At 37.5% G+C, this 18,744-nt stretch overlaps 2 protein-coding genes across 2 annotated transcripts; one reads left to right on the top strand and one right to left on the bottom strand.

The window, feature by feature from the left end:
- Positions 1-3,143: 3,143 nt before the first annotated feature.
- LOC136799403 (proteoglycan 4-like) lies at positions 3,144-12,384 on the bottom strand. The gene is made up of 10 exons (XM_067056120.1): positions 12,077-12,384; positions 10,911-11,134; positions 10,195-10,339; positions 8,940-9,346; positions 7,857-7,954; positions 7,087-7,162; positions 6,036-6,135; positions 5,317-5,449; positions 4,174-4,345; positions 3,144-3,446 (listed from the first exon to the last, which is right to left on the bottom strand). The coding sequence occupies exons 1-10, from the start codon at positions 12,321-12,323 to the stop codon at positions 3,144-3,146; spliced, it is 1,905 nt and encodes a 634-aa protein (XP_066912221.1). The 5' UTR covers positions 12,324-12,384.
- A 3,925-nt stretch (positions 12,385-16,309) lies between these two features.
- Positions 16,310-16,804, top strand: LOC136799393 (uncharacterized). The gene has a single exon (XM_067056109.1). The coding sequence runs from the start codon at positions 16,310-16,312 to the stop codon at positions 16,802-16,804; it is 495 nt and encodes a 164-aa protein (XP_066912210.1).
- The last annotated feature ends 1,940 nt before the right edge of the window (positions 16,805-18,744 follow it).

Genomic DNA, 18,744 nt, shown 5'->3' with positions numbered 1-18,744 from the left:
AATCGAGTTTAAAGCCCGAAGGGCTAGAGTAGAATTTCTAACCTTTCCCAGGCAAGAAAAAGTGAAGCCACTTATTTCCCATCCAGAACGCGCCTAGAACGCACTGCAGTCATGATGACAGATTCTATCTAACGGTTCCTTTGTTTTTGAGGACTGCATTTTTTGAAATATAATAGATCTTAGTTTGAATCCGGCGTTCGTGTAAAAACCACGCGCAGGCGTTATGGATGGAAAAAAGTTGCTTCATTTCCCATCTCGAGTCTAGTCCTTGGTCAATTAGTCCTTAATCAATTATTGGTCGATTTTTCTTATTCTCTGTTAACTGTAAAGCCAAACCAATCATATCTAATAACAGTATTTCAAAATGTCTGCTTCAATGTTGCGTAAACCCCTTCTTCTTGATGTCGACGGACCGACTTTAAATGCTGATACGTTTTGTCCGGTTTATTGGTATCACTAACAGGCAGATTCTTACGTGGGGGTTCTGCAGAATTGTCAGTTCCTGCTAGTCGATTCCCGTTCGAGTCGACGCCAATATTCCCGTATATTCTTTCACTGTTCGGAGTTTCATTATACTCAAAGTACTTTTGACTTTCTTTATTCCCAAGTGGTGATTTGTTATCTGAGCCCCATCCAGAGGCGTTTGATGCTAAACTGGCATCTCGTGGTCTCTAAAACAATAAATATGAGGTTACACAAGATTAAAAATTCACTATAATCTCGGTCTAAATATATTGAGAATTTTGGTTAATTTTTCGTTTTTAGCAATTTAAAGTTCGGGCGAGAAAGTCGCTTTTGGGCAAATTGATAAATTTATTCGAATATTTCAATTATTCGGGAGGGGTTTATAGACTTCCAGGCTATATTCTGAACCCAATTGTAATTGGAACAACTTTGAACTTTTTGATCCTCTAGTCTAGCGTTAAAACTCAGAGCTAAAACTCTACCCTTTCCAACCTATTTTAGAGCGTTTCTTAAATCGTTTGTAGTTTAGTAAGATTTCGTGGGAATTTCCCTTTTTTCTCAGATATCATGACTTTGATAGTACAAAAATTAAAAAGTAATTTTGTTAAAGATGGGATACCGAGTTATTGTTTTTAAATAGAAATTGTTTTAGAGCCATTTAAATCCTAACTCTCGCGATAACCTTTATACAGTTGACGCACGTTTTACTATTCGATGGGCTCCATTCACGATATTGTAAGTCAGCGTCAACAAGAAACTCTCTTTAACGACGCTCTATTATTCGATGCACTCCCTTATTTGATGAAAATCGGATTCCCCTTGAAAATCGAATTAGAGAGCGTCGACCGTTCAACCTAGATTCTAACCTAGTAATATCTAAAGTTAAAGGTTTCATTTCCACGGTTCCCATTTCATATTCAGACACATATTTCATATCAGGACAGTGTCTGCCTATTGTTATATTGTGCTGATATAAGCAAAAAAATGTTTTTCTAATCCTCTTTCTGACCAACCTTGCTCCACATCTGTGTTAATTCAATGTGAAAAAGCTTTTAAATTAAAATTGACGAATAAGCAAACGATATCACTCTTATTTAAAAGTAAAACCTTTAAGACCATCATAAGTTAGATTTATCTAAGAAAGAAATTAACAACCTCGTCCCCGTGTATCCCAGGCTTTATTTACGTTACTGATTGACGCCGCCAGAGTTATCAGTAAGCATAATAAAGCTGATTACGCAGGGAACGAGGTTAAGAAATTAATACACCTACTTACTGGTAAACTGTCAGGGTTATTATACTCATTAGACTGTGCCGTTAGGGATTTCTCCTTTGCTTCTTGTTGATTCAAAGGCTCAGCAGAATTATTATCATGTTGTTTGAATGATTTTTGTGGCTCTTGATAATGTCGAGGTTGGTTATTTTTCAATTGAGCGGAAGAAGCTTCAGGATTTCCTCTTGGTAGAGTGTTTAAAGGGCTCTGGTAGTGGTTCTCAGTGTCCGGATTTTTAGTGTTATAATCGTCCGAATAATCAAAATCGGATCCCCATTCTGAATAATCGGATCTCGTGCTATCCCGATTATCCCCGATTTGCTGAAACAAAAATGCATAATAGTACAATGAATTTGAGTATTGTAAGACCAAGATACATGGTTTAAGCATCTACGGAAAGCTTCTAGTGGGGATGGTCTACATTTATAGTCCGTATAAATAACCCTGGTTTTGTTACCGTGAAAAGCACAGGTCGAAATCATATATCGACACTGTGCCGACGAATCGAGATTCTATTCAGCGCGCAATCAACGAAGACAAAAGTAACCATGACGACCATCCAAGATCTTGGATGAAGTTCAAAGTTGATATTTTTATTCCCGTCATTGAAAACACAACTAAAAAATATCATCAATGCTTTTTAAAAAGAGTCAGTGATAGAGAATCATAACATAAAGTCTGTCTATTATTTCGATTCAATTAAAGTGACATTTCCATAATTAATAGTTTAGTAATTACTGTTTTACATTTGGGGATCATGTAAAAGATTTCTTTCGAAAGAAACTCACTTCAATTACACTTGGAGGTTTCTGGGGAATTCGTAAATAGTAAACTGCATACTGATACAGTCTGCTAGACATTAATAAGGTAATATTTGCTCTTCATCTTTGATTCTTTCTACATTGATTAGATTGACACATGCACGATAAAATTTCGATTATTGGTCTTCAGAGGTTAATATATTCTTGAAAACTTAACCTCTGATACTCAGGGTATGGTTTTGTAAGGTTATTCTCGGCTTTTGTTTATAACAGACTGTCAAAAGTTAAGTAGCTCAGTTCTTGATCTTGTTACCAAACTTTTCTTGACAACAAACAAATTTCTCAACGCAAGTTAAAGTTACAAAGAGAGAAGGCTTCCATAACGGCGTTTTCTGTACGGGCTATGCTTCAAACAGCTTGCGACTGATATCAAAATTGGCTAATAGTCCGGGAGCTGGGGGAGGTTAACTATGACAGTCGTAGAGGCACGTGCAAACATATATCATCATGTAGCACTATATCTGAAGTTTCCGAATTTATTTGTTTGCTGTCCGAAATTTTCTTGTAGGTGTCTATTTTACGGACCAGAATGCAAAAATATCGGAGTATCAGAACCCCTTGTTTCAACGTTATTTAGACGAATATTAAATTGATGTGGCAATATGGTCACTTACTCCATTTCTCTGGGGAATAATCATATCCCCTGGTGAGGAAGGTAGAATTTGATTTTCTGGGATGGTTTTTGGCAAAGTGTTCTTATCAGGAACACTTGCTCTTTTTCGAGGCTTCAGTTTCGATGGTGCAGCAGTTGAATTACTTGGTGGTTCTAAGGTGCAATAACCAGGTTTTATTGGTTTTGATGGATTCTTTGGTGCATTTGATTGATTATTTTGCTTGATTGGAGATGTTGGAAGGTTACTGTATATATTTTCTGCTGCGTGTGGGCTCTACAAGTATAGATTAGGATTCGATGATTGAAAGGAAATTTTTTAGCTTAATTTTCTTGAACTGACAATGATATGGAAAGAAAAATTCGTGTATTGATTTCTATATTTCTCCAAGTTTGTCATGTTAAGTATTAGAGATCCAAGAAAACTACCTTTTTGAAAGAGTCAGAAAACTTTTGTTTATGCCCGGGAGTTGTCCTTTTTGGAATTTTGTTTTGTCTCAAATTGTTCTTATTCAGTCATTCCAGGATTGTTCCTTAAGTATTCTTAGTTGTTTTATGTTTCAAAATGAAAGCCAACGCGACTGGGTTCTAATATTTATGTTTTTGATTTCTTTTGATTTTGGTGTACACGTTTTTTTGCTACTGTAGACATTTACCGCACTCCAAAGCTTTAGTTAATATTTATCCCTAAACTGAATGAAAAACTAGATCAAAGCGGTGCACCCTGGGAATATTCTATTACGGATCCATTGCCTTTAAAGTTAATACGTGTCGTACGTGCCGTGCCGTGTATCAGAATCTGCTCGGAGGTTATCCTTAGAGAGACTATTTTCAACAGATTTCCAACATTAAGAGGGACTTTTTGTTGTTTTTGTAACCAAGCCTTACCACCCGCACATACCCAGAACCTGTTTTTGCCTATGAACCCAACCCCAACCCCCCAGGCCTCATTGTCTTTTGAAAAAAATGTTATAGAGAAAGAAAAAATTGTAAATATTACTTACAGTTAAGTCTAGAGAAGTTGGTCGTGAAAAAGCTGGAGGGGTGTTATTGTCAAGTAATGGAGCAGAAGAACTTTTTCGTTCGTTTTCACTTTGAGGTATATCCATTGGAGGGTTGTCATAGGAAAGTGTTGTTGTTTTACTGTTGTTGGGTAGCGACAACGTTGTCTCGGCACTGAAAAGAAATGGAAATAAAAAAATCTTGTCAGCCTGAACCGTGCTTTTCGTACAGTCAACCATACCTAAATCGAACCCTTAGTATTCGAATCTTTCTGTAATTTGAACCAAAGCATTGGTCCCCTTAGCTGAAACTCCTATCAAATATTCTTCGTAATCCGAATATTTCTATAGTTCGAAGAAAGTTTTGGTCCCTTGAATGGCTGGTTTCTGCTTTTACGTTGTGAAGGGATTGGCCCTTTTTTAGTGCAGTATTACCGGTCTTGATGAAAAAAAGAGATGAGAAAACGATATTCTAAAATCAGACGGTGACAGTGTCAGTATTCCGGTATTTTAACCTTTACAAACCGGTGTGACGGTGCTATTATTTCTTTCAATTTTCGGGATTCCGGGATTCATCCAAAATTTTGACGGGGAAACGGTATTTTGGACCCCTTCAAACCCCCCCCCCCCCTTGAAAATCGAATTAACTGTATTAATTATGTTACACCATTTCACCTACGCTTATAACAAAGGGTAATATAATGAAAAAAAGCCGATGCCTCCAAGTGGAGCTAATAGTCTGTCTAATCTGATTGCACAGTCTAAACTAGGGCATTTGCTGAATAAATGAAATACAATACATTACATCAACTTTACGTTTTGCGTATCTTCTACCGTTTGCTTGCAAAGAATTTTTAAAACTACAAGCTCTACGCTACGCGAGCACAAATCCTGAGAAACTTTTTTGTTACTTCGGCTTTGCCAGCATAAGAGGCGTGCCTCCTTTCCTATATCATAAAGAAGAACATCTTTAATCAAACAATTTGAGTATTCATGGTATGCACCATTGCAATGTCTTCCGTTCCACCCAATAGCTGATTGGTTGAAAGTGACGTATTGACTGATTTTACGTCACTTACAACCAATCATCTGTTGGGTCCGTGATGTAATGTCAGAAGACATTGCAGTGGTGCATATCATGTATACCTGTGCGCATTATCCTCCTTTGGAAAAGGTCTTTCAGGAAGTGTTTGGTTGTTGGAAAAATCGTCCAATAAAGGTGTCGGAGTTGTCGGCGATTTCCGGGTCATAGCTATCGATTCGTTGCGTTTTGATGTCACTGAAATTTTTAAGTCAAAATGTAAATTTTTGGCTAGGCTGAGGAGTTCTACCTCTAAAGACTGGTCTCTACTTGTGTGCGCTGCAATCGCTCTATTTCGAGCAAAGCTTCCACGCTACTGGTCAAAAGAAAGATGAAATAATGGCTCTCTGCTGTGGCAAAAATTGATTATAGCTAGCTCAAACTTTAGACTGCCAAATCACCGAATCTAAAAGAGTTCTTGCTCCGCAGACTGATTGTACGTGCTTAGACTGATTTTTGCTGAAAAGGTGACCCTTAGAGAGACTTTTTTGAAATATTTTCCTTGATTTTTGAAAAATTCCCTACCCTTAGAATAAAACCCTGTGAATTTTCCGACCCTTAGAGAGACTAATTCAATTTATTTGATTTTTGTGACCCTTAGAGAGACTTTGAAAAGTGAAAAAACCGATCCTTACCGTCTGCACCATTTTTGCCTAAGTACCCTCCCACCTCGGGATATTATCTAAAATTATATATATGGACGTTGTTTGGACGTTGTGAATATTAGAAAAACTTTGAAACAACGTTGTTTGCCAGCTGGTTTCTACTAAGTAGAAAGTCTTACCAATAAGCTCTATTGGTTGTTTCCAATCTTTTGGTTCAAGGTAATCATCACCATCTTTCACATTAAGGTTTGCCATTACTTCTCCTTTCGATGGATTATGCTGTCAAGAGTATAGAAAAGTATTTCGTGTTAAAAAAGATCTTTTTAACTCGAATGTATATAACTTGAATGTCTCCTTAACTCGAATATGTTTTATGGCCCCTTCAGTTAACAACCCAGCTGGCACACAACGTTCCATATAACGTTACACAAACGTTAAAACAACGTTGTGTGCCAGCTGGGAATGTCTTATAAACTTTTCTCCATAACTTGAACAGTATTGTGTTCCCGCACCTACACCCCTGTCTCACAGCCCCGGTGGAACTTTTTTCCTCAGTGGGGATGGAAATTCCTATCGAAATCCTAATGGGGATAGAAATTCTATTGTTCCAAGGTTGAAAACCTAACGGGGGATGGTTTTGGAGTGCAATTTTTAAACATGGAATCTCGAGTGGGGATGAAATCAAGATCAATTTCCCAATTGGGCTGAAATTCAAGGGTATTTTCCAAGCGGGGACAAAAATTTTCCTTATGACTTTCCAGTGGGGCTGGGGTTCCAGCGGGTCTATGACATGGATAGACTCTACTGTTTTTGTTTTCTATACTTTGCATATTTTTATTGAGTAGCGTGTTCAATTTGAATATTTTTGGGCATACACTACTTCAATAAAGTGTGACCAGCAGCTAATCAATGTTGTTATACCCACAGTACCGCTATTTCTTATGAATAAATTGCGATGGTCCTGACTGTATAGCACAGTGCAAAAAAATACCGAAGAAAAGAAAAGTTTACTAGATAAAAAGACACCCAAAATTGATAAATTGGACTCTCCATATCTAGAACACGCCTTTTGGAACCAAAATCTACCCAATTTATGGAATATTCTAAGTTATAGAGACTTCTAAGATTGAATTAACTGAAGATATAGAACTTGTTTGAATTAACAAGAAACTTCGAGTATTAGAAATTCGAGTTATGGAGATTTTTTTGTGTTTGTGAACAAAGATTTACCTCAATATCTTGTTTTCTCGTTGGCTTTTTGACGGTGGTTGGTTTCCTTGATCGCTTTGCACAGTGTATGAATTCTCTGAAACGTTAAAATGTTTCTTCAAGCACTGAGTTTAAAAACAAACTTGAATAAAGAACTAAATCTAACTCGGATTTTTCACTCTTTCGTTTTTGCCGAGTTGACTAGCAGATCCAGGAGGAATGGACCTCGTATCAGTGAAGGGGGTCGGTGTGTGGAAACAAGCGTAGAGAGTTAGGCCTCGAAACGTCGTACAATTCTCTCCTGATGATCCATGAAGCCTGAATCCAGCAGTGGAGCAGATCTGCTGGTTACAGCTACTTAGGTATGCTGTTCTTTTTCAGCTAAATTAAAATTGTTTTTAAAAACTGAATAGAAATCCGAAATAAAAATTGAAGAAGATTTCAAATTTAGCCAAGTTCAAGAAAAATCACTCACTTTTTTTGCAGACTAGATGTTTTTCAGACGAAATGTTTTAAAAATTAAAAACCTTTGAAACCATGGTTTTTACTAATAAGATAGCGTTTTATGGTGTTTAGAAGGTATAAAAGGGAGAGATTTTCTTCGTCACCCAACTATCGTTTTTTCCCAAGAAAATCGCCCCCCCCCCTCATTTCAAACGACTCACCGGGGCCCAATGTTACCCCAGCTGGCACACAAAGTTGTTTCAACGTCCATCTAACGTTATATGGACGTTGTGAACATTAGATGGACGTTGAAACAACGTTGTGTGCCAGCTGGGACTGTCAATTACCTTTTGATCAAGCAGTATAGCACGATGATTATAATGAGTAAAAATATGACACCTCCTGCAGCTCCTCCTGCAATGACAACAACATTTGAATCGTCATCCTAATGAAGAAATGGAGCGATTCTATTGGTTAAAAGTGATATAAATCTTTAAAATGAAACAATATCATCGGTTGAAAGTAACGTTAGTGCAAAGTCTATAGTTTTTCGGCTTTTATTAGACACGTTTAATGTCAGTGGCCGTAAAATGAAGGTAGAGTATCCAAGGGGGGCACTCGATTTCGAAACGACGGTGCCGCGCAAAATCTGCTTTTCAAAATCGTACCCTTACAGTGCAGTTCAATATGGCTGAAAAGGTACCCTTTCAGTGCATTTTCTCTTGATTTACCAAACCCTTATAGTGCACTATGTTTCTCAGCGGTAAGTCAGCGTGAAAGAAGAATCTTGGAAAATTTCAAAGAAAAACTGAGAAAATTATTCTTGTCAGCTGTAATTATCAGACAATAGAAGTTTTTTCAAACAAACGAGAAGTAAAAACCTTTCTTTTTAACAATTATTTTGAATTTGTTTTAAAATTCGACCCTTGCAGTACAATCTCACAGAAACACACCCTTACAGTGCATTTTGGGATGCTGAAAAACCCCACCCTTAAGCGTGGCACATGACGTCGGCCAGATCATATGAGTGCCCCCCCCCCCGGGCACGGTGCGCAAGGTTGTGATTTCGATCCCCAGCCGAGTTATACCAAAGATTCCCAAAATGGTACTTGATGCCTCTCTGCTTGATGCTCAGCAACTAAAGAGACGGATAAAGGGTAGGGGAGAAATCCGCAAGGGAAGGAGTTGTGCTCTCCTCTACCTTCGGGTAGATAGCTAGAGAAAAGGGAGCCTTCAGGTCGCCCCCGACAACGGTCTCAAACCTACTTACTTTAATGTCACTAAAATAAGTATTTCTTGAGAGATTCCTGGTGGGATTGAAGTTTGTTTTCCCTAAGACTTGCTAAGACACACCTAAGTCAAACAAACAGCGTATTAAGGGCTTGGTAAGCTAATGGGTTTGAATAGTATTACTAGTTCGATTAATTAACCTTAATAATAGGAGCTCCAAGAGTCGTTTCGTTTTTGCTTTCAGCAGTAGTAGTTTGAGATGTGGTGAGATCTGGTTGCAAAGTTGTGGGAGGGTCTTCCGTCCCTGAAGGTGTTGTTGTTACCTTTATAGAGGATGTTGTTTGTGGGATCGTAGGGTCTTTGGTTGTTGGGTCGCCAGTTTGGACAGGTATGGTTACAAGTGTTGTTTTCTGTGTCGTGGTGACTGGTTCTATTGGTGGCGCAGTCGTTATAGGAGCCGTGGTCTCTTGAGTAGATTTTATTGTAGTAGTAGTCAAAGGAGTTGTTGTGGGTGTGGTTGTGGTAGTCGGTGTGGTTGTGGTAGTCGTTGTGGTTGTTGTTGTTGTTGTTGTCGTTGGAAAATTCGGAGATAGAGGAGTTGCGTAAACTGAAGTAAGTTAGGTATAGAGTTAACAAAGTTTTGACAATAGAGCTCTCTAATTCGACGTTCTACTATTCGATATGCACCATTATTCGATAACATTGAAAGCCATCCTTTACATGAAACACACATAAACGAATTTCTACTATTCGAAAGCTCCCTGATTCGATGGAAAATCCCCAATGATAATCCAATTAGAGAGTGTCAAATGTCTTACCGAACTGATATGTGAAAGCTTATATATATATATGTTTTATTGCTTTTGAGTGATTTCAAGTGTTGTCCAAATTTGCAGGCTTCAAACTCAGAAAGCAAATGTAGCAGAAAGAAAGCGCATCAATATTTGCCAAGGACTTAGACCCTTAGACCATGTTCAGACGTTACGGTTTTGTATCACTCCGAAACGAAACGTCCCCAAACACTGTGTGAACGTCAATACGTAGTCATTATAAAAACACTGGTCTGGAAGGCTTTTGCCTCTTTTTATTGTTAAAAGATGGAGCTTACGTACCAAAATCGCTTTACTTTGCAAACTTTTTGATCATAAAAAATAGGCCAATCCCAAGAGGAGACTTTGGTAACGTGATCAAAAAGTATGCAAATTGCAACTTGTCTTTTGTTTGGTCAATATTCGAAACGTCAAAAAAAAGATGCCACAAAGAAGAACAGGTCAAAATGGTTTTGCTCCACTATTTTCATCGGAGCGGAACCCACCTATTTCCGAAATTTTTCGATTTATTGATTTCGTTCCGAAATCAGTATGAACGCTTCCTGTCCGTTACAAACATTTATACGGAGTGAAACAAAACCGTAACTTCTAAACATGGTCTTGAGTGAGAACAGTTTTCACAAACCTCGTGTTCCGGTAACTTTGATTGGTAGACAAAGATTTCTGATCGAAACATCATTGTTTTGTTCAACTAACGTACATTTCATTGAAATTCGTAAAACACGCCCTTTCAAATTCTCCCATACTGCTTGGTCTGGAGTAAGTATCCACTGTAAATGGAAAGGAGTTTTATAATCATGATATTCATGACGTAATGTTTTCTACGGAAATACCCCGGTTTCAGCCAGTAGTGGCAAATTTAAACTAGACAAAAGTTGTATAAAATTTTGCCACTACTTGCAAAAACCGGGGTCTTTCCGTAGAAAACATTACGTCATGAGTATCATGAATTCATTAAATTATAAAACTATATAATATTGGAGGGTGGAAACGTAGGTGGCGGGCGTTTGCTAAGGATCTGTATAGGAGGAAGAAAAAGAGTTAGTATAAGATTGCTGATTAATTTTCAGCTCCTCCCGCTGACAACTTTTTTCTTCATGCACTTACCCAACTCCCACGTGATTCCATCCCATTGGACTGGCGAACCAGTAGTCTTTAAGAACTCGTTTGAAAAAACAACAACCTCGTCCCCGTGTATCCCAGGCTTTATTTAAGTTACTGATTGACCCAGAGAATATTATTTGGCGCTATCAGTAAGCATAAAAAAGTTGATAATAGCTACCAGAAACTCGATGGAATTGCGCTTATTATACTCCAGGGACAAATTTGGTAGATACTGACCGTTAACTGAAATCCGTTGTCAACTTTAAGTGTTCCAATAAGTCCTGGCGTTCCAGAAGGTTGCCAAAAATCTACATTTGACCATTGATCAACCTTAAGGATCTCGAGTTTCGTACAAGTATTGAGTGGTGTGTTGTCTGTGTATTGTATACTCTTTCGCAAAAGATCGTCATGATGAGAAAGATATGTGACGGAGGAGCTACCAAGAAGCTTCAAAGGACAACCTAAATATGAACAGAACAGAACTTTCATACAATCATGGTCGCAATGTTTTAGAAAAAAAGGGAAATTCCCACGAATTTTCAAAACCACAAACGATGTGTAGTTTTAACTCTTAGTTTTAACATGAGACTTAGGACCTTAGGATCTCAGGATCCAAAAGTTCAAGAACGGTCCAAAAGGGCTCAGAATATGGCCTGGAAGTCTATAAAGCCCACCACCCAAATTGAAATATTCGATTAAATAACAAATAGCCCTAAAGCCACTTCTTCGCCCAAACTTTAAAATGCTAAAAACGAGGAATCAACTAAAATTCTCAATATATTTTGACCGACATCGTAGGTAACATGCAGTGTTTGCATCAGTTATCACCTAGATAGGAACCCGTCCAATGATTTTATAACTTGATATATACATTGAAAAGGGGAGAACATAACATGGATATCTCCAGGCAAAGTGAAAAGAAATTGATCCTGGTGAAAAACAACCCCTGTGTCAACCCTGTATCATGTTTCCCCGAAAGTTCAGTCAGGACAGTACCATCACGCAAACCACTGGAAGTACCTCTCTGAATGTCCAAACCTCGCCCAAAATCTTTTTAGACAGATGAAAAGACAGGTAGAAAAAAAAGTTAAAGGAAAAATAAGATATTGGGATATTTAGATTATAGAAACCTTCCGTGGTCCTTAGTAAAACCTCAAAGTATTTTTGCGAAACAATCTTCCAAAATCGAGATATCAAAATTTGATATTTTTAAAGATGAGTTCTTACACGGTTCTTGCGTTGAAATTCTATTGTTTTCATCCTAAAAGCCAAAAACTTGTAACTTAAATATCTCGACTTTGGAAAATATTTAGGCCACAATATTTTGAGATTTTGCTCAGGACAATAGAAGGATCCCACATGCCAAATATTACAAACCATCTGATTATCCCTTTAAAAGATACCTGTCTTGCTTGCTACATCATCTCCATACAAACATCCAGTAAAAAATGTGCCAGGCGTATTCAATCTTTTACAAACACATTCATTATCTCTTAAATATTCTCCATCATATTTTGAACAGTCTGTTATTCCTTGAAAGACATCACCTCCATTATCTTGACGTGTGATACTTACTGTCTGTGTGTCCCCACGGTGAAATATTAGGGAGATAAGTAAAATATAAAGTGGCAAAAATGTGCCATTTTTCATATCAAGTTTTTGATTATTATTGACCAGTCCATATAACCTATGAGAACCAGATTTATTTGAATCAAATATTATAGCTTATTTTATTGGGAAAAATGTCCGTCTTATGAAAAAAAATTACATAGCCAATCAAAGTGCAATTGAACCAAGGACACTTGCATTACGACGACACACATGGTTCAAAGAAAATAAATTTGTGCTCAGTCCAGCTACGCTATACAAGTGTCCTTGATTGAACTGCAATTGTTAATTTAATTGAATTAATCAAATAATGTACTCAATCGAATATAGAATCTAATCAAATCTGGTCAAAAAACTTTGATTGGCTCGACCAGTCAAATATCAACTTTGTAAGATTTCGATGGGATTTCAGCGATCGAATCTTACAAACTTTATCAAAATTATCAAACATCAAAATTTATTTTAAATTGTACTACGAGTTAGCAACAATAAACCAAATAAAGGCGAACAGTTTTACTTTTCCTACTTTCAAATATTATCAGACAACATTGAGCTTTTATTAAGTTTTAAATCCATCGAATCAAAATAATCTATGAAGGATTTCAGATATGCTTTTGACTGATCTATCTATTGAATGGAACTATAATGCTAAAAGGTTTAAATAAAGCAAGTAGCATCACTGATATCTTATTTTAAACACTAGATAGAACTTCTATGATCTAGGGAGGGGGTTTATCTAAAGAATCCTGCATTACTAAAAATAGACAAAAAGAACGACAAATTTCATAAAAAACGACATATTTCGCCGTCCACAACCCCGACTGAAAGTGACTGTACCACCCCTAGCGATTCATTCCCATTCGTTTATCACGGGAATTAACTACATGTGGTCTAAAAGAACGACAAATTACGCATGCGTATTACAATGCAGGATCCTTTAGAGGAACAGACTGTAGGTGCCGAAGCAAAGCATAAACTAAAATGACGTCAAAGTTTAACCTAAAAGGGGCTTGAATTTTTGACGTCATCATTTCGGTTTATTATGGACCGGAACCTTTACGGTACCTTTACAGCCAAAGAAAAATCAGCTTTTCGGAAATTAAAAGGTCTGACTTCTGTTTCTCCCCAGCTAGTACACAACGTTGTTTTAACGTTCATCTAACGTTATATGGATCAGCTTTTCTGCTTCTCACTATATCCTAGGTACCGATCTCGCTTTTTCTTTATTTCAGATGATTTTTTATATCGATCACACCTTCTCTAATTCAAATGATTCTGTCTATATACACGTTTTTTTTATAAGAATGGTGTAAATCCATTTCATCATGGATATTCTTAACCTTTTTGGGAAAATCATCCTAAAATATTCTTACAGCCCCGGGGGGGGGGGGGGTACTAGGGCAAGATGGGTTACGGGGATGCTCCGCTGGTCAGGGTACCTTTTTTAACCTCCACGAGTCCCAGGTAGGGTCGCAAAAACATCAAAATAGAAAAATCAGTCCCTCGTAGGGTGCCAATTTTTGGAAAATTAGGGGAAAAAGTAGAAATATTGAGAAAATTTTGGAATTTCAGTCCCATTCAGGGTCACTTTTTCGCAAATTTCCTTTCCCACGTAGGGTCCATTTTTCGAATCTCAGCGGAGCACCCCCGTCGGTCGACAAGGGTAGTACCCCCCCCCCCGGGCTTACAGCATTCTTAGGTTAGGATCCTAATTGACAATTTATAATTTAAAATGGTCTAAAAATTGCATTCTTAGCTTGAGTAGCAAAATTCTATGATGGTGATATTCTTAGCATATTCTTAATTTTTCGGCTGTTTTCATCATGGACATTCTTATAAAGTGTATTCTTATAAAAATAAAAGCGTGTAAATCACGCACTCTCTAATTCACACCGTGAAAAGGCTAATGGGTTCTGAGAATCCTGATTTTTGATTTGTGAAAGGGCGGTTTCTTCAATTGGCCGGAATAGGTGGACAACCACTTTTAGTAAAGAAACTACTCGCATAGAATAAAGAAAAAAAATGAGTAGCTCTATCTAGTATTTTGTTGAAGATATCTGTGGGTATTAAATGAATAGGCTATTCTGATTAGTTTCAATCGTTGTTAATTGCTTTATGACAAGGGATCGTTATCCTCATTATGGTTATACAGAGATTTACTAAAAAGAGCTTTTATCAGAGTTTGTAAATGCAAGATATATCGTAATCAAAAGTAAGCTACCATGTTCTCTTTTGAATTTGAGGTAAGCTTATTGATAAGGAATACGGTGAAATTTTTTTTAGAAAAGTTGCATACCGAATAGGGTAAATATTATAAACTTGACAACTCCAAGCTAAAAAGTAGAAATGGATTTGAGGAGGCGGTGTTGTTAACTCTGTGTCATCATATCCAAAATTTATCACAAGTCCTTTCATATTTTAAAATGTGATTTTACAAATACCCTCTACACCAATAAAGAAGTAATTATCACTTTTTGTGCGTAGAGTTCTCACTAAAAAATAGCATCTTTTAACTTCCTCCACACTTTGCTTTAGAGGGAGGAACTTGGCCGAAAGAAAACGTAAGCTTAGGATATACAGTAAGTTTATCTAAAGACTTAAACTCAAAGCAGTTCTGGTATTTGAAACATTTGAGCAGTGGGCATCAGGTTGTGTCCTTCTATACGAGATTCACCGATAAATTGTCACTGTATTTTGCTTCTAAATTGTGAACCTTTTTAAACGAACGCAAAACAAACATTAGTAGAGCCTACACTAAGCATAGGGAAAAGGCCTTGCCCTAAGGACAAGAATCACAGCGCTAGACAAAGACGACAAATAAAAAAGAAAATGTATAATCTAAAAATAATACCAATAACTATTACTAAGAATTTAGGTAGAACGATTAATCACATTACGCCAAACATTTCTATCCTGAGCACATTCATACCACTCATCTCGACCAAAATTCAGTGTAATCTGGGGCACCTCTGGGACGTTTTTCTTGGACCCATGAAGTTAGCATTTTACGAAGTAGCCTGTCAGTGTAACATGGCACGAATACAGGCTCTGTAGAGGAGAATAGGCAAGATAAAACCTTCATAAACTGACTTTTTGACGGTGGATGTTATACGTTTTTTATAAGGACATAAGGCTTCGATGGCCAAAAAAAATTTAAGACTGTTAAGACTTTGCAGACTCTAAAACATCCAATTATTTAGGAAAATGGGCAAAAATGCTCGAAAAATGGTGAGAGTAAGAACATATTAAGAACATTTTAGGCTTAAAACTCAAAAAGTTAAGAACATCCGAAGGCTTTAAAGATTTTGGATATGTTCTTATAAAAAACGTGTATAAGGCACTTTTATAGAAGAGTTTCCCCTTCGAACCTCTCTAAACCAAATGTTTCATGGACATTCGTTGGTACCGTAAAAATTTCCTGAAATATTGACTCCTATTTATAAAACCTCTTAACATAACTCAGATTTAACAAAAATGGATTTTAAATAGAAATAGGGAGTCCATAGTATCCACTGCCGCTAGGATAGGGACATTAATACGCTTACCTGACTCTCTGACAACTCGTGCCTGTGACAAAGAGAGCTGCTGGTGTAGTAACTATACTCGAACTAATCATGAAGACAGGGTATTATCGCATTGTTAAACCCTGACAAGTATTTGGTACCACATCATAGGGCCAGGCATATCTCTCCACACTCTTGTGATGATTTACACCCCCCTGTTACCCCATTCCCCTCACATGGCACATATTCACAGATAAAAAAGTCACTCCATTAAGAATTAGTGAATAAGTCTATGGGTGCAATCTTCACATAAACTGGGGGAAACCCGGCCACTAAAAGCCGGATACCTCAAGAAAGTTGGAGCAAGGAGCTTTGTCTTTCAGATAATAATAACAACTGATGACAACACCCATGAACTAATACTCATGACAAATGGAGTGAGCTGATTTTGTTTGTCTTGGGACGAGAGCATTGACCTGGCACGCCCCAATCACCTGGTCGAACATCATCACATTAGTTATCTACATGAAACATTTCCACAACTGGAAACTCGGTACAATCAATGTACGCACAACCAGAGAAGACGAGAAACTCGAGAAAGTTGTCAAGGAGATCGGAAAAGCCAATCTGTCCATATGCAGACTTCAAGAAGTCCGCCGTAAAAACGGCTCGGCATTAATAGAACTTAATGAACTAAACAAAAAATACGAAGACTGGTCTGGATACGCCACAAAACGAATTCATGGAGTCGGGATTGCGATAAAAGTCGATCGTAATATAGCTATCGAGGATATCAAATATATAAATGCGAGACTTATTGTAGCAGATATTAATATATACGGCTGCTCAACGAGAATAGTTAACTGTTATGCACCAACGGAAGAAAGCACAACTTCAAGTAAAGACATCTTCTATGCTAGCTTGAGGAAGCAACTAAATACAGACAATAACAGAAAGATAATTTGTATCGGAGATTTCAATGCCACCACTTCAGCCTCCTGGTATACAATTCGTAGCTAAAAGAACACGTGATTGTCAACGATCTTATTGCCAATAATAATGGTGAAAGATTCCATGAAATGTTTAATACACAAAAACTATCGGTTATAAATACTTGGTTTACCCATAAAGAGTGTCGTTACCTGGCACTCACCAGACAATGTTACCAAAAAGATCTATGATTTCATCCTATACTGTAGCTGGATCAGACAATTTATAACAAGCTGTAGAGTGTACAATAGTTACGACTTTGATAGTGATCACCGATTGGTTATTGCGTCACTAACAACACCCTGCACTAAGATAGCACGATATGAAAAAAGGAAAAAGAAAACCCAAACTAAACGCCTTGACTATACTTCCCTGTACGATCAAGAAATTCTTCACAAATTAAAAAAAGCCGCAACCGAAAGTCTTGATATAATGAATTTACAGAATGACAATACAGCACTCAACGATAACCTACTGAAATCTATTAACGAAACCGCATCGGAAAATATTCCTACAATAAGAAACACTAAACTATACGAAATATCGTGGTTTGAGCATCGGTTCTACAATATGCAAGTTATTGGTTAATATCATCCTTGAACGCCTCCGTCCCTGGTATGATGGTCAGCTCACAGATGAACAAAACGGCTTCCGACAAAATAGAGGAACTACTGACGGCATTTTTATTTTAAAACGAATTTAACAAATCACAGATAGGAAAAAGCAACCACTATTTCTCTTTTTTGTAGACCTAACTGCAGCCTATGACCACATTTCTCGATCTTGGCTGTTTCGATCGATAACATCTCGATTTCCCAATAACGAATGCCCCGCCACTATCAGAATACTAGAAGAACTCTACGATAAAACTTCTTTGACATTCCCCGAAGCAGATAAAACTTTTACGACTACCTCTGGTGTGCGACAAGGGGGTCCCGAGGTCCCGAAAGCCCCCTCCTCTTCAATTTATATATGAATCATGTAATGCCTACATTTGTTAATAAATGCGAAAACGACAACATCAATTTTTATGAACACTCCTGTCGAATTAATCCCAGATCTGTCAGTCGCGACGAAAGAATGGAAATGAGATGGAATAATCAACCCACGTTTGGTACTAAGTCACTACCCTGGAATGGATATGCAGACGATCTCATTCTATTCCTTCTCACTGAATCTGATCTTCGAAAATCGGCGAATCTCTTGAACGAAACATTCACGAAATTCGGACTGAACATAAACGCGCAAAAAACTGAATCCATGATCCTAAACCAATCGGAAGGTGAATACCCAAAGTCAATTCTCAACTTAAGGAAAACTGTTATCAAAAATGATGAGAATTTTATCCATCTTGATCCGTTTCGATCAACCTAACACAGGAGATCTAGAGATCAACCATCGAATACAGTTAGCGATCAGTAAATTCACTGATATGGGCAACTTGCTCCAAAATATGAGGACAAATCTTAAAACGCGTATAAAATTTCTGAACAGTTTTGTACGAAGCACGCTGACATATGCGTGTCAAAATTGGAACACTAACACCAACCAAATGGATTGACTTGACGCTACCTATCGTGGATTTCTACGACGTATGGTTCATCGAGGAGGTTATCGATACATAAATGAAAGTGAAAATGATTATCGATATTGTATCACCAACTACATAACCTTTGTGGGACTTCAGATTTGTCGACATTTATTCGTAAGCAACAACAAAATTATGTCCAACACTTTATTACAATGCCCGTATATCGATCCATTAAATTGCTTGCCTTCAATTGTGATAAGTACACAAAAAGAGGAAGGCCTTGTAAAACTCTTCTTGATCAAGTGGTTGATTCGAGTGGACTGTCTTTGGATGAGTTGTGCAACCGGGCACTTGCAAGGAAATGATTTCTGGTTGATAATTTATTATGATGATTGGAGTGTATAGCACCCCCCCCCCCTATATTACTAGGAATAGTATT

This window comes from Clytia hemisphaerica, unplaced genomic scaffold (genome assembly GCF_902728285.1).
Source record: "Clytia hemisphaerica strain Z4C2 unplaced genomic scaffold, Clytia hemisphaerica genome assembly, whole genome shotgun sequence".
Lineage (NCBI taxonomy): Eukaryota > Metazoa > Cnidaria > Hydrozoa > Leptothecata > Clytiidae > Clytia > Clytia hemisphaerica.
Note: the sequence above shows the minus strand (reverse complement) of the source record. Positions and strands in the feature narration are given on the sequence as shown.